The 14,001-nt window shown below is 43.1% G+C and overlaps 1 protein-coding gene across 1 annotated transcript in view; it reads right to left on the bottom strand.

The window, feature by feature from the left end:
* Nucleotides 1-561: 561 nt before the first annotated feature.
* The window catches only part of rtn4r (reticulon 4 receptor), a 57,103-nt gene continuing 43,663 nt past the window's right edge, over nt 562-14,001 (bottom strand). The window contains exon 2 of the mRNA XM_074638996.1: nt 562-2,628. Coding sequence (XP_074495097.1) covers nt 1,250-2,628 — 1,379 coding nt within the window. The 3' untranslated portion in view covers nt 562-1,249. The remainder of the gene's footprint in view (nt 2,629-14,001) is intronic.

Below are 14,001 nucleotides of genomic sequence, written 5' to 3'. Positions count from 1 at the left end.
ACAAAGCAGTCAGTGCATCACGCTCCCAACAATCCTGAAAACAATGAACACACCACGGTAGGCCCACCATCTGTTTGGGAGGAGAAATGTTGATTGGCTCCCAATGTGGTTAGTGAGACATAATATGTGCTGCCGTTATTGCCAAATTCAAATGCATTTTGGTACTCATTTAGAGCAGGTTTGCTGACACAATCTTAGAATAGTCCCTTCTAATGTAGCTATTCTTTACCTCATTAAAACAGTTAGTGCACCAGCAATGGAGCACAAATGATTTTCATGAGCTGCAAGAAGTCCAGTAATTGTCTTTTTTTCTTGAAGTACTGCAACAAAAGATTATAATTATTGTTATCAATTATACTAGTGATTCTTTTTGTGATTATTCAGTCAATAAAATGGTAAAATTTCACAATAACCCAATGTCTTGAATGTTCTTGTCAACAGTTCAAAACCTATAAACATTGAATTTGCAATACTATACAAGACAAAAGCAGCAAATCCTCACATTTCAGAAGTCCATGTGCTCTGTCGCACAGGAAATCACCACACAATATCAAAAACATGTACGAAATAAGAACTTTTATTCATAATATATTCATACTTGTACACAAGTAAAATAAAATGCATATCTATGGTTCCATTGCAATCTCCATTAACAAATTGATAGCATTCTTTTGGTAAATGCTACCCATAAACCCTTTCTGTCATGAAAATAGAACTTAAAATCGGGGGGAGGTAAAACATTTGTTTTTATAAACATAAAAAACATAACATTACCCAACAAATGCATCACTTTGAATAAATAATGGAGGGAGATCGTTTCTTCGTTAAACCGACCCAACATTCTTTGTGTGCGCTCTGCCTCTGATTTCCTGTATTTGTTTTTTTTGTTTACGTCTCTTTTTTTTTCCGTCTTCCGGTGGTCTGTCTAAGCAGTAAAAGCTTTTGAGAGGGAAAAAGGGAGGAGTCTCCGAAGTGTAGCTTAGACACAGTACAGTTAAGTACATAGAGAACAAACAATTTTGGGCACCAATTCATTATATACATTAGATCTGTAGTGTTCTGTAAAGGCATCCATTTTGTTAAATGTACTTAACGTCTTCATCATCGCTGTTTGTCCTCACCCACGTTGTGTCAACGTGACTCCTCGCTTTTCAGTCACTGTCTGCGGTAGATGTCACTGCATCTTCTGTTATCATTGTCATGAGCATCAACAATCTTGAGTCCTGTGTTCAGAGTGAGATCAGGAGTCCTAAGACATGGCTTGAGATATCCAGATCATCGGAATGAAGAGAAAGCGCAGTACTTGCAAAGCAGAACCCCGATTTTTGCAGTGGGCGTCCGATTTGGGTTTTTTGGAACACTTCTTTTTCTTTTTGTTTGACACTGTGGATGATTCCAGATTGTCTATAAGGTCAGGGTTTAGATTTTCCAGAGACTTCTCCAAGGTATTGGACAAGGTTCCCAGTGGTCCATCATTCTGCTTGTTCTGGGTCTCGTTTTTCGTTCGTTCTGGCTCCTTATATTTAGTCTTAGACATGTTCTCCTTTTCCTTAAGGGGGTTGTTAGTGATTTGGCGGCTCTTGCCAGACAGGATGGAGGACTTGTCGTTATCTCCAAGGCAACACCTGGGTATGGTGTCCCCGAGAGGATTCTCGGTGGAAGAGAATTTCCCAGACTGTCCCTTGGAGCTGAAGAGATTGGTCTGGATTTGAGGCGTGTCCACACACCCCTCCAAGTCTTCACTTTTCAGTCGTTTCAGGTCCTTTCCTACCAGGAACTCGGGGACATTGCACTCCAACTCGGAGCTGGAACCTTTGAAACGTTTGAACCAGTCCCACAAGGTCCTCGCCCGGCAGTCACAGATCCACTGGTTCCCGTTTAAACGCAAATACTGGAGAGACACCAGCGCGTCCATGGTCTCTCCCGTCAAGACCGTGAGATTGTTGAAGAACAAGAACAGGGATTTCAGCTTAGCAAGATCAGTGAAAGCCCTTGGTTGGACAAAGATAACCCTGTTCTGGTGGAGCAGCAGCCGGTCCAGATTGATTAAGCCTCGAAGCATGTTGTCCGTTACTATCTTGATCTTGTTATTGTGCAGATAGAGATAGGTGAGGTTGGCAAGGTCCAGAAAGGTGTCGTCATGCAGGGATAGAATGTAATTGTCCTGCAGGTAAAGGTACTGTAGGGAGAACATTCCTCGGAAAACCCCAACGGGGAGCTCTGACAGGCCACACCTGTGCAGGTGGAGGGTGTGCAGCTTAGTTAAGCCCCGGAAGGCTGTAGGGCTGATGGTGCGGAGGTTACTGTTGTCCCCAATGTCCAGTTCCTCCAGTTTCTCCAAGCCGTAAAAGGCCCCGGCCTCGATATAGCTTATGTTGTTGGAGTAGAGCCAGAGAACGGTGAGATTGTGGCAAGAGCTGAAGCTGGTGGACCTCACCACCGTTAGCTTGTTGCTCTGGAGGAATATCCGCTGGCTCCGCACGGGGATCTCAGTGGGGATGGAAAACAGTCCTTGTTGTTGGCAGGCCACCGTGGGCCTGGGCTCGCTGTAGCACACACACTTGGCAGGGCAGCTGACAGTTTGAGGCACAAGGTTCAGCCACATCACTAGAAACAGGAGTCGCCCCCCTACGGAGAAAGAGAAAAAGACATCAGTGGGTTAGTAAATAGGGTATATAAATATTAAAAGTTCTAATATAGTCTCAGAAATCTGTAGAAATGGATGAATTCAGGTCAGGAAGTAATATGCATAAACCATTAAAAGAGCACAGTACATTCCAATCAGACAACATAATTTGAAAATCAGTCTGAAATAGAGCATGGGGGTGTAGCTATCATGTAGATAAAACGGATGAGCAATATCCAATATATGCACAATTTAAGCCAATGACACCACCATCAAATCACATAACCGATAAAATCCCAAAACATTTCGTGTAACGTTCAGTGCATTACTACAGAATGGGGAATCCTTAAATGTGATTCAGCAAGTATTTCACAAGCGATGTTATTTGGATCTGGGGACACATCTCCTCCCCGCTGCCTTTGCTGACATGAGGACCCAAACAGCTGAAGAGAGTCCCGTGAAGGCTGACTCATTTCAAATTGGGTGGGTGGCTTTTATGTGGAATTAGCTCGCTCTAATAGGGCGGACATAACTAATGGTGTTTCAGCGTTCCTGAGGTTGACATTTAGCCTGACGCTTGGAGATAAGCTTTCATGCCAGGCTAAGAGATTGATGCCCGGGGCCAAGGTGGAAAGATGGCTAGAGGCCCCCCGCTAGAGTAGCCATGACTGAAGCATTTTTTTTTCTAAGTGCAGCATGAAGATGAGGTGTGGTAGCACTCAGGGCGAGGCTTGTAAAAATCCTTGTATGTGTTTGCCCCGAAGGCATCCATGTTTTAAAATAAGGCGTATTCCGCATTTGCTCGCATTAATTATTTCTATTTGTCCTTTGCCGTGGTTCAGCTCGCTACACAGCGCCACGATAAAGTGAAATGGACTGGATTACCATGATCACTCCTGACATTACACTGTTGTAGGCACAGCTGAGGTAAAAAACGAAGCGCATCTATTGGGGCTCACACATTCCTTCATGTAGAGATGATGGTGTGTCTACGAGCAGCATATAATGGCAGGTACTCCTCCAAATCTCTGAATCCACTTCAGCTCCTGTCCTTACTGAGGATTTCCAATCTCTGCTCCCATGCACATGTGAGGAATCCCAGGCTTGCAGGTTTGACAGGTAGTGAGGCTCTGGAAAATGCATGAGCCGTTCTCAGCCCTCCCTCCGCCACCCTCCCACCCCCCACTATCCCTCTTCTCATTCCCCTGCAATGTGTTGTGGTGCAGCTCATCTCTGGACCTTGTTAAACGGAGCTCTGGTGTGGCCTGACAGCAGCCCTCTGCTGCACTTTCCTTCCAATCTCCCTGCTCAGCCGTCAAGACTGCCACCGGAAAGCTGTCAAGACTTTCCACTCTTTCTGCATCGCAGCACTTTTCCCTCAGCCCTGCCTAACAATAGCCATATTTTATCGCACAGCACGCTTCGTGTATCTCCTCTGCCGTCTTCTTTTTTTCTCCCCCCTCTGCTGTCTATTCATTAACAGGCTATTTCCACCCACGCGTTGCATGTCAAAGCCTGGTTTCCTCAGCTCTCGGCATAATATGTCTTGTCTTTGTTAGCGTCCATTGAATGACAGCGTAAGCCCCACAATGTCATCAACTCCGTCCCAATTATTTTTTTTGCTCCCTAACAGCATCTTCTCATCTGCATCACGCTGATTGCATCGCCAGATGTTGCAAATATATACCCGGGAACAGGGCAGGGATTTCACAGGGGGCAATGACAGCCATGGCTGCCGCTGTGCCCTCCTCAGTTTGGCCTTCTGCCCCTCAAATAAATGATATGCCCTGCAGCTACAGTGGGTCGTGTCTAGAGGGAACCCTGCAAATTGCGCAATCTGAGTTTCCCAACTTGCGGGTTACCTTCTAGACACGACCGCCACAGTGACCTTAATGCCCCGCCCACATTGCTCCTGCTGATTTTCTCCTCTTTCTTTCCTGTTAATACAGTTTTTAGACACCGGTGCAGAGAGATTCTGAACTCTTATTGGGCAACATCAAGTGGAGCACCGCACACATAATTAGTGGTGGGTTTGATTTTGAGCCAGGTATGAACCGCTGGAAAACCCAGGCTATTTATGATGATTCTTTGACACGAAGAATTCCGCCGGTCCCACGGCTCCCAAAACCGGTTCCTTTGTTTCTAAAACATGAATACCAATAAATTATTTTGTCCTTGACCCTTAAAGCTAGGGTTGGTATTGCTCTTCAAATAATTGTTTTTGTTATATTTGTTAAAATTCTCATTACATCCTGACAGCAATCAATAAATCAAATGCTCTGACAAGAAAAAAGGAAAAAAAAAATATGGTATCTGTGACTGTCGCAGGACTGTAATAAGCCTACCTGCCTGCACACTCTGGTGATGTGTAATGAGTGCACGGGCAGAGTCTTCCGCAAGCTGCTGGCTTGACAGCTGTGAGTACTAACAATAGCCATGTTTGTTGTTTACATTCATAATGATAATTTTGGGAGAGTGGCTTTGGATGGAGGCCTGAATGAACGGACTGTCAGTGTTGCCGATTTGGTGACTTTCTCACTAGATTTAGTGACTTGGAGCTCGTGCTGCCAGCTACTTTCATTGGAAAACAGTTGGCAACACTGGACTGGGTTTTTCAGTTGGATCATTTTTTTAAATCTAGTTTACTCTTGCTACTTTCTTAGCATTGCCGACCTTACCTTTAAGTTAAATTCATTATTTCCGTGGACTTAAAATCATTGATTTATTTGCTTCCCTGGCATTTGGCCTTTGTGTCCTCAGGAAATGGACAACACCAAAAGCCAAGTGGCCTTGCCCCTAAACGGATGAAATTCCAGGCCTGCCTGGGAGTCACGGCTTCCTGACATCTTTGCACCATGTCAATCGTTCATTATCACATTTCCGAATAACCTCTGCAGGACTTCACAGTTACACCTCTCACCTTCCTCTCCCTCCAGAGATCTGTATCTATTGTACAGTATGTACAGCTGCTGTAAGAGTTGTTCACACCATTGATTGGCCAACAATGTTGGTCTTCCACCCCTTTATATTTCCGTCACTACTTTCTTGTCTATGCCCCGAATCTAAATCGTTGCAACGATTACACAAAAAGGGACTAATGCTTAGCTGTTTGTCCTCACCACTGTTGTTGACACAAACTTAAATATCTTAAAATACAGCAACAAGGTTGTGGGAGAGAAAAAAAAAAAATCCATTCCTTATCGTCTTCTGCCAGCTTTGGTTTCAACACTTAATCTTCCCCTATCTGCTGTGTCAAAGCATGGCTCCCAGCACCGCCTTCCTGTTTCAGACCCTGCCAGTGGCCGTTCTTCTGAGAGCTATATTATTGTACAGTAGCAATCATCACTCTGTTTAAGAGCAGACAAGCCTCTTTGTTTCCTCCCGACTGACACCACCGCGGCCCCTTCAGCTTTGAGTAAAGTACATCACATCACCCCCTCCGTCTCCTCCAAGACAACCACTTCTATTTACAATAGGAGCCTGACAATATATGGCAGGTTAAAGAATCACGGGCAACCAGTATTCTGTAGTGATACAGCCTCCCTGCTTGGCTAATTGAATTGTCTGTCAAAACAAATTCTCCAAAATGTTGTGATGCTGCTGAGGACATTCTGGTTAGGACATTATATTGGGCTGATATTGGTCTTCTACCAAAAAAATTGGATATTAGCCTCTCAGTGCCCCTTGCTTGGATTGTGAAGGTGAAGGTTTTATTCAGCCAGCTTCAGGCATGACAACCTGAAAGACCTGCAATGAAACCTGCTTTGTCAACAACTCACCTAAAATAATTGCATTAGTATGGATTTCAGAAGTTTTGTCTCATGGTCAAAAAAGATTAAATACTGAGAGAGAAACAATACTTGGTCAAAACCGAGTACATGGCTGGACCGTGTATGGTCAGTCTGTGAATTTGTGGTTAAATTGTTATTCAAATAGTCAGTGGTCATGTCTATAATGTTAAATCCAGCAGTAAATGTCCACCAGGTCCGGCAAGGACACTAGGGGATGCGCTTCTCCACTCAACTGTCCGTTCAAGCGTTGACGTACCCTATTGAGTAATGCACCTGATTGGTCCCTGGTTTTCTATTTGCCGTTTCAAACAGGAAACAACATAACGGCCTGTTCGTAAACTTTCTGTTATTACATCTAAACAATCCACCAAAATCTACTTCTGCAAACATTTTAAGCCAGAAAATGCCAATGAGGAAACTCCAACACTCGGCTGACCAATCGTGTAACTTCATCACTTAGTGACAGACTTTTGTGTTTGTAGACTGGCCCCTCTGCGCTTCAGCCAAAAATTGGGCATGAAAGTAAATAAATGCAGACAAATAATATCAGCTAACTGCAACTTTAGTCCAAAAATACTACTGGTATCCTCTCTAGAAGCAGCTAGAGGAAGATGATATATTCAGTAGCAAAAACAGAACGATGCCCACAGGAGTGGACAGCTTTGTTTACTTATTGTCTACTTATAGCCAAACTCCTCGCTCATTTGCATGTGCCCCTTGCATGTTTGGAGCTTTAAGCAAACTCTCAGCACTCCTTTGTCTCACTGTGAAAACACAAACACACATTTAAACTCCTTCCTCATGATCCGAAACCCGCAACGAACACCGAGGGCACGTCGGGACAGGCACATTCAGAGGGCCGACTCCGATTCATCACGGTGGCTTTACTCTGAAGGGCTGGGGATTGGGCAGGGACGGCTAACATGACAGTCTTATCCCCCTCGGCCTGAAGTGGAAGTGATGTCTCTGTCACAGATGAATCACAGTGGTTCTCCAGAGGGACCTCCTGGCCTCTTTCTCAAATCATACATTATTGTGTTGCTCAGAGGCGGGCCTGCATTTATTATAGTCATGATCCTCTCGCTGAGGTCGTATCTTGTGAGAATCCATCCATGCATACATAAATTGTTTTTATATCATGTTGAAAGGAATAACTTAAAGAAGCTGACAGTTGCATGAAGCCCATTTTTAGCTCAGCTATGAATGACTTTGTGAACTGAGAGTGATAAAGGGCAACATAGACTCACAAACACTTCTTATAAGTGAACATACAAATGTGAAGATTACATTCTTCTACTGAGGAAAGATTATTTTTTCATAAGAAAGACCTTCTTTTCATGTTCTTTTTAAAACCGCTCTGTAACTCTTTACTTTGTTATTTTCAGGGTTCAGAATTCAAGCTCTCAATTTTCCAAGTGCAGCGTTTCTACCTTCGACAGGCAGGTGCTGGGACCATTTTTTTGTATCAGTTATTATCATACTGTTTTAGTCTGTGTTGAATTTGTTTATTTCTGTTTTCTCTCTCAATCCCGTCATCAGTGGCTGACTGTTCCGCTTCCTTCTGCTCTCCCTTCTGGTACCATTTTTCACAAAAAAATCAAATAATAATGACATGTGGTCAACCTGGCTCTCTAAAGCCTAGACATTCTGCATAAAGCAGATAGTTGTCAATGCAATTTGGCCAGTCTGAATCAGAGTAAAATCAACACTTTTGGTTTGTTTTCTATTTAGTCTGGTTCGGTTTGACAGTGCCCAAATTAAAGCAGACAAAATCAAAAAAATAATTAGCTGGGGGGGGGGCGTGTACGGAGGAGCGAATTGATCTTTTTCATCTCAAGAGCTGCCACTTTTATGCAGGGAATCATGGACTTTGATGCTGTTGATGTTTGTTCACTTTGACTCGGCACCGATCTACTGTGCACGAATCCCTTCTCCTTCATTTTATCTCAAATTACTTTATAAACATCACTATTTCTGTGGATTTTATCTAGCATATTCTATAAAACATCTAACATCGGACTTCTGCAGAAGTCCAGGTCAGTCCTCTCCCACTCATGTTAACCTGTCCTTTACCTGTGTCCATCTCAACAAACGCCAAAGGCAGCCTGCATTTTGGTTTGCTTGGAAACGGTCCAAGACCACTTCTCAGAAGCATTCTCGGACTAGTTGTTTTGGTCCGCACCAGAGTACGATTACTGCGTACACAACTGCCCAAACGAACCACACCAGACTACGATTCCTGCATTCACAACTGCCCAAACAAACCCCACCAGAATTGGATTACTGTGTTCACAACCACCCAAACGAACCACACCAGGGGTTGATTAAAGCGGACTAAATGTTGGTTTGTGAGAGCGCCCTTAATCACTCTCAGAACATCAGCAATTTGATCAAAGTTCAGACCCACCCTTGATGATTATGATTGGTTTATGAATCCTGAATATCTCTTCACTTGTCTCAGATAAGTGGGATCAGTCAAACATTCCCTTGAGACTTAATCATTGTAGAAACTGACACTGACAGACAGTGAACAATGGGGAAACTGGACATCATGTTTCAACTCTTGAGTGATTCATCAAGCCTTCACTTTTTGGCTCTGATGGGGTTTGAGTGATGGCGTCCTTGATGTAAAGCAACTAATTACTTGTGTTATTGTAAATGAATCCCTTCTTGTCTACTTTCTAACTTTTTTTGTGTTCAGTGCTTCTACTTTCACTCAAGTAGACTTTTTTTTGATAAAGTTCTACTTTTGAAAGGCGAGAATTACAGAGTAGCCTACAGTTACACTGGTCATGGCAGACCGGGAGAATATTCCATTTAAGTTTGCTTTGAACCTCTTATTCCCACATAACCCTGTGAAAAAGGTTTATTAAAGAGAATAAATTGTTTTACACTTTCAAGAGCATCGCCGCATTGCAGAGGGATTGGTTGGTATAGGGCATATTCATATGGAAAAAGGTTGTGATCAGAGGGCCACATTGGCCCTTTTATGGCGCCCACATTTACCCTGTCACAGTGTTCAAAAGAGCTACTTTTCTTCTTTTACTCAGTTTTCAACACAATTATTCTTACTTCAAGGTCAAGTAATATTTCTTCACTTGCACATTTCACTACTTTTTCAAGCTTGATGCTGCCTAATTTCACTTCCTATTGGTGTCTTAGCTACGATGTGATTCTGGTTGTAATGAAGAATGCATAACCATTTATTTTTGATGTTTGATGTAATGTTTATCACCGGAAAAAGTTGCCTTTATTTCTGCATCCCAACGGAAACATGAGTCATCTTCAACCCAGTTCATAAAAGACCGCATACACCCACCCACACACACATACAACACAAACACACAGACAGATTTGTGCTTGCCCTTACAACATTGATGCACCAGATGCTATGATCTTAAATAAAGATGCAAACATCAGATCAAACATGTTATTTAGGACATGATGGACCAGAGAGTGGAGCCGCTGTCACTAACCGTGGAGCGTTGCAGGGGCATCAGTGGCGGCTTCAGCATGCAGACGAGGACACAATTAGAAGACGAACAGGGGGGACAGATGAGGTCCTGTTTGACACACATCTGACACAGCACTTGCCCAAGCAGATGGCTCATGAATAACGGAGGGAAGCGGAGGTCGGCCGGCAGACGGAAAAACAGAGCCAGGCCAAAGTGTGTATGTGTCGGGTCCATATAGATCTGTATGGATGTATGTGAACATGTGTGAACGCACATGGGAGGGTCGTCTCGTCTGAGAGAAAGTCAGAGCGATGTCCTGACAGCGAGAGAATGAGCTGGCAATCAGAGGGCTGTCGGATCGGATCCCTGCTCGACTGGCCAACAATTGGAAGCAAAAGTGGAAGTGAAGAGTTCTCCCTTTCAACAACTGACATCGAATTACCATCGACCCTTGAGTGATGCACTGACCTCCCAGCTGCTCAGATCCTCACCCAGCGGGATATCAGTCAAGACTGTGTTGGGCTCAACATTTACAAATTATCCACAGTGGTGGAAAATAACTTGATAAAGTACATTTACTCAAGTACTATACCAAGATACATATTTTGAGTACTAGTACTTTCATTTTATGCCACTTTATTGTACTTCGCGACATTTACTGTAGCCAAATATTGGTATTTTTACTCCACTTCAACAGCTATACTTAGTTATATTTTACATACAAACTGTTTCATCCTCTTATAGAATATGACACATTGTTAAAGATTAAGTTACCTAATAATAAAGGTCAATAATAAAGGTCAAATTAGCTCCACCTTAACCAGCTGTAACATTGCTATGCTGCTTGCACACTAATTCTCCATTAATAATAACATTCTGCCTACATATGAAATGATCGATCCCACAACTAATACTGCAAATCGATAAAGGTTGGTTAATTCCCATGTCTTTCAAACCCCATTACAGCTTGCATTGCAGGCTTTATGTTTCTGTTAAATTTGTAGTCTACAAGCGTAGGTTTTCCTCTTCCACTCCTTGAGAGCTAGCGTGAAGGTACTGGAAGAATGCTAAATAATGCACAAAGTTAGGAAAAAATGGCATGGCTATTTTCAAAGCCTTGACCTCTGACCTCAAGGTATGTGAAGGAAAATGGGTTCTATGAATACCCACGAATCTCCCCTTTACAGACGTGCCCACTTTATGATAATCACATGCAGTTTAGGGCAAAAACCATGCAGTGGTTTGCATGCAGTATAAATGTGTTATTTTCACCTATTCTAAAATGGTGAGTTTGAATATTTCTGCATACTGGGGTCCCTAAACAGTCTTGGAATTGCATGAATTGGGTATCACTGTGAAGCTGAGACTCTTGTGGATCCAATGAGTCCAATTGTATTCATGTGTGATGATGTTAGTCCCCATAGTAGCCATTTCATTGTAGTGAGACCATTTTTTGAAACCTGACCTCACAGTATACAATGACCTATGGTGACCTCTAGGATAATCACAGCCTCATGAAACTTTACAGCCACAAACTAGAGACCTAGAGCATTCAGAGGATGTATAGCTCCCCTAGGTATTCTGACAATAAGGGGATTTCTGAGCAGTTTCCAGAACAGAAGTGTACGCGATCCAATCCCCATAAAAAAGCAATTCTTTCAGAAATCTCCAAATGTCAAAAGTTTGATACTAAATCACAACGTGGCTTTTTCTATGGTGTTCCTCAAGGCCTTGGTGTCTTAATGTGGTATTTTGGAGGAATTTGTGATTATTTTTATCAATTCTCGAGTGGTAAAAAAATGGTTAAATTTAGCACCAAATCTGTGTAACAAATTGTATCAACCAACAAATTGCTGCAACGAATCATGAGACATAATAAAGCATGGGAATGGCCGTCATTGTGAGGGTCACCTGCCATTCAGCAGGCTGGTTGGGTTAATTATCTCTGAGGAGAGGCAGCTGTGGAGCCTAATTGTCCCTGATGAGGATCAGGTGGTTAAAGCCTATATCTACCCCTGGTTTCAGTGCTCAGGTGCTGACTCATTGTCTCTTTGTCAGAGGTAACGAGAGTGCTGTTCTGTTTTTGCTCTATCTGTATAGGGGTGTGTGAATTTGCAGAAGTATCACGTGAACCTATCTGTGGGATTTGCTCACCATTTAGCTTCTCAGAGCTGGGGTCTCTTGGAGTGGGTTAAGTCTATGTGGCCTGCCTTTGATGGGTTTTTTGTTTCGTTTATGTTCTAGTCAGCTGCTCGGCACCGGTGTTTTAGCCTTTTCAAGATATATTGAGTGGGAGCCTTCCTTTTAGGCCTGTTTTCATTTGGTGTTCCCCCTCTCCCTTTTAAATTGCTTGCAAAACAACTTGACACACAGTGCTGAGCTGCATCTCAAATTAATCTTCAGGTTCCCAGCTTTCAGATGATGTACACCACTTCTATGTGACATATACCGTTGACCTGCTATCTCCCACTAAACAAACCCTGTACCCCCCTAAAAAAGACAAAACTATTTATGAAAAAGAGGGGGGGAGTGAAAAAGGTTAAAAAAAACTCCAGTGTTCTCCCCTGAAAAAAAGTCTCACTTGGCAAAGCTCCTCCAGAACCACAAAACATTATTCAACTGTTTTTCACAGGCTGTGTAGTAGCCTACTGCTCATGACTATTAAATAGTCTATGACATGTACAATTGGTGAAGTGTCCCTTTTAAGTAGAGGATGGATACTTCTTACACCACTGACTGTTTATATGGGCAGCACTCCCACAACTATCAATCGACTTAGTTGCTAAAATGACAACGCTTTTTCTTCTTAGTTGCATTTAAAGATGGCTGAAATAGTGTTAGGTATGCTTAAATGCCACTACGGAGGATTCATTGTCGTGTGGTGGCAAAGCGCCGCTGGATTAGAGGGCAGAAATGGCACATTCCTCACAAATCTATTGTACAGTTGGCAGCAAACCAAGTCGCCCTCAGTGCTGCTACAGCTCGCTATGAAATGTTCCACGGAAAGGCGTCGGGAGTCAAGTTTACCCGAGAGGTTTTGGCAGAATGGCTCAAATCCAGCTTTGTGCCCTCCTCCACATGTCAGACATGGGCAATTTTCACATGCGAAACCATGTCAAATGCATAATTCAAGTATCGTAAACTGAAAATAATGCAGCCGAGCATGAGTGTGTGGGGGTGTCCAGATGCACTCTCCAGGCCACAGAGGAGCGGAAATGAATGCCCTACTTTGGGGTTTTGTACCGTGCGGGCTGCCAGTAGTGCAGCCAAACATTTTTGCTTAACAGAGTGTATAAGGCTTTATCTTATCTCCACATGGCTGGAGAGAAAATAAATGAGAGTAGCTGCTACAGTACATGCCCCATGTGTCTTGGTGTTGCTTAGCCTCTCAGGCAGACTTTAGCACAGGTGTTAACATTTATGAGGCATCCTCTTTTTGTTCAAAACAGAACGTGTCATCCTCCTCAAGTACTTAAGAGGATTTGTGTGAAAATCGAGGAAACAGCATTATATCTGTTGGGAGTTGAACTCATATAAAAGCAATTAACCCAACAAAGTGCTTTACCTGAACTCTGTGTTTGCTCCATCCAATATGTTGTTGTATGTCTTATGTAGTTGTACCATATATGGGTATATTACAGGATAGGTTAGGCTACTTTGAAATGTCATTGTTTGGTATGTGAGTGAATGTTTTTTCTGCATGCCCAATGGCTTTCAAAATTCAATACTTAACTGCATATGAATGGATGGAGGAGAATGTCAGGCCTCTAGTGAGATGCGAATATAAGGACATTGTATGCCTTAGTACTGTTGTTACGGTCCTCTGGTAACAGTCCTGTATACTGGTTTACTGTGGTGCAGTTGTTTTTCCTTCTGTCAAGAAAGGCCCTTAACACGTCATCCACTCATCTGGAGGTATTCTCACCTTGTCGACGCCTTCGGACCTCCCACCTGTGTTTGCGCCATAGACCGTATATAAGAAGTGGACGTAGTCACCGTGACGTCACCCATTAGTTTGTGGACTGCCGCTTTGAAGCCTTGAGTTCGGCATTTTGGCCGTCACCATCTTGTTTTTTTGCAACCAGAAGTGACACAAGAAGGTGGAGCTAAATACAACCGAATGCTGAAT

Source organism: Sebastes fasciatus, chromosome 6 (assembly GCF_043250625.1).
Source record: "Sebastes fasciatus isolate fSebFas1 chromosome 6, fSebFas1.pri, whole genome shotgun sequence".
NCBI classification, from domain to species: Eukaryota; Metazoa; Chordata; class Actinopteri; order Perciformes; family Sebastidae; genus Sebastes; species Sebastes fasciatus.
This window is presented reverse-complemented; position numbering and strand designations above follow the sequence as displayed.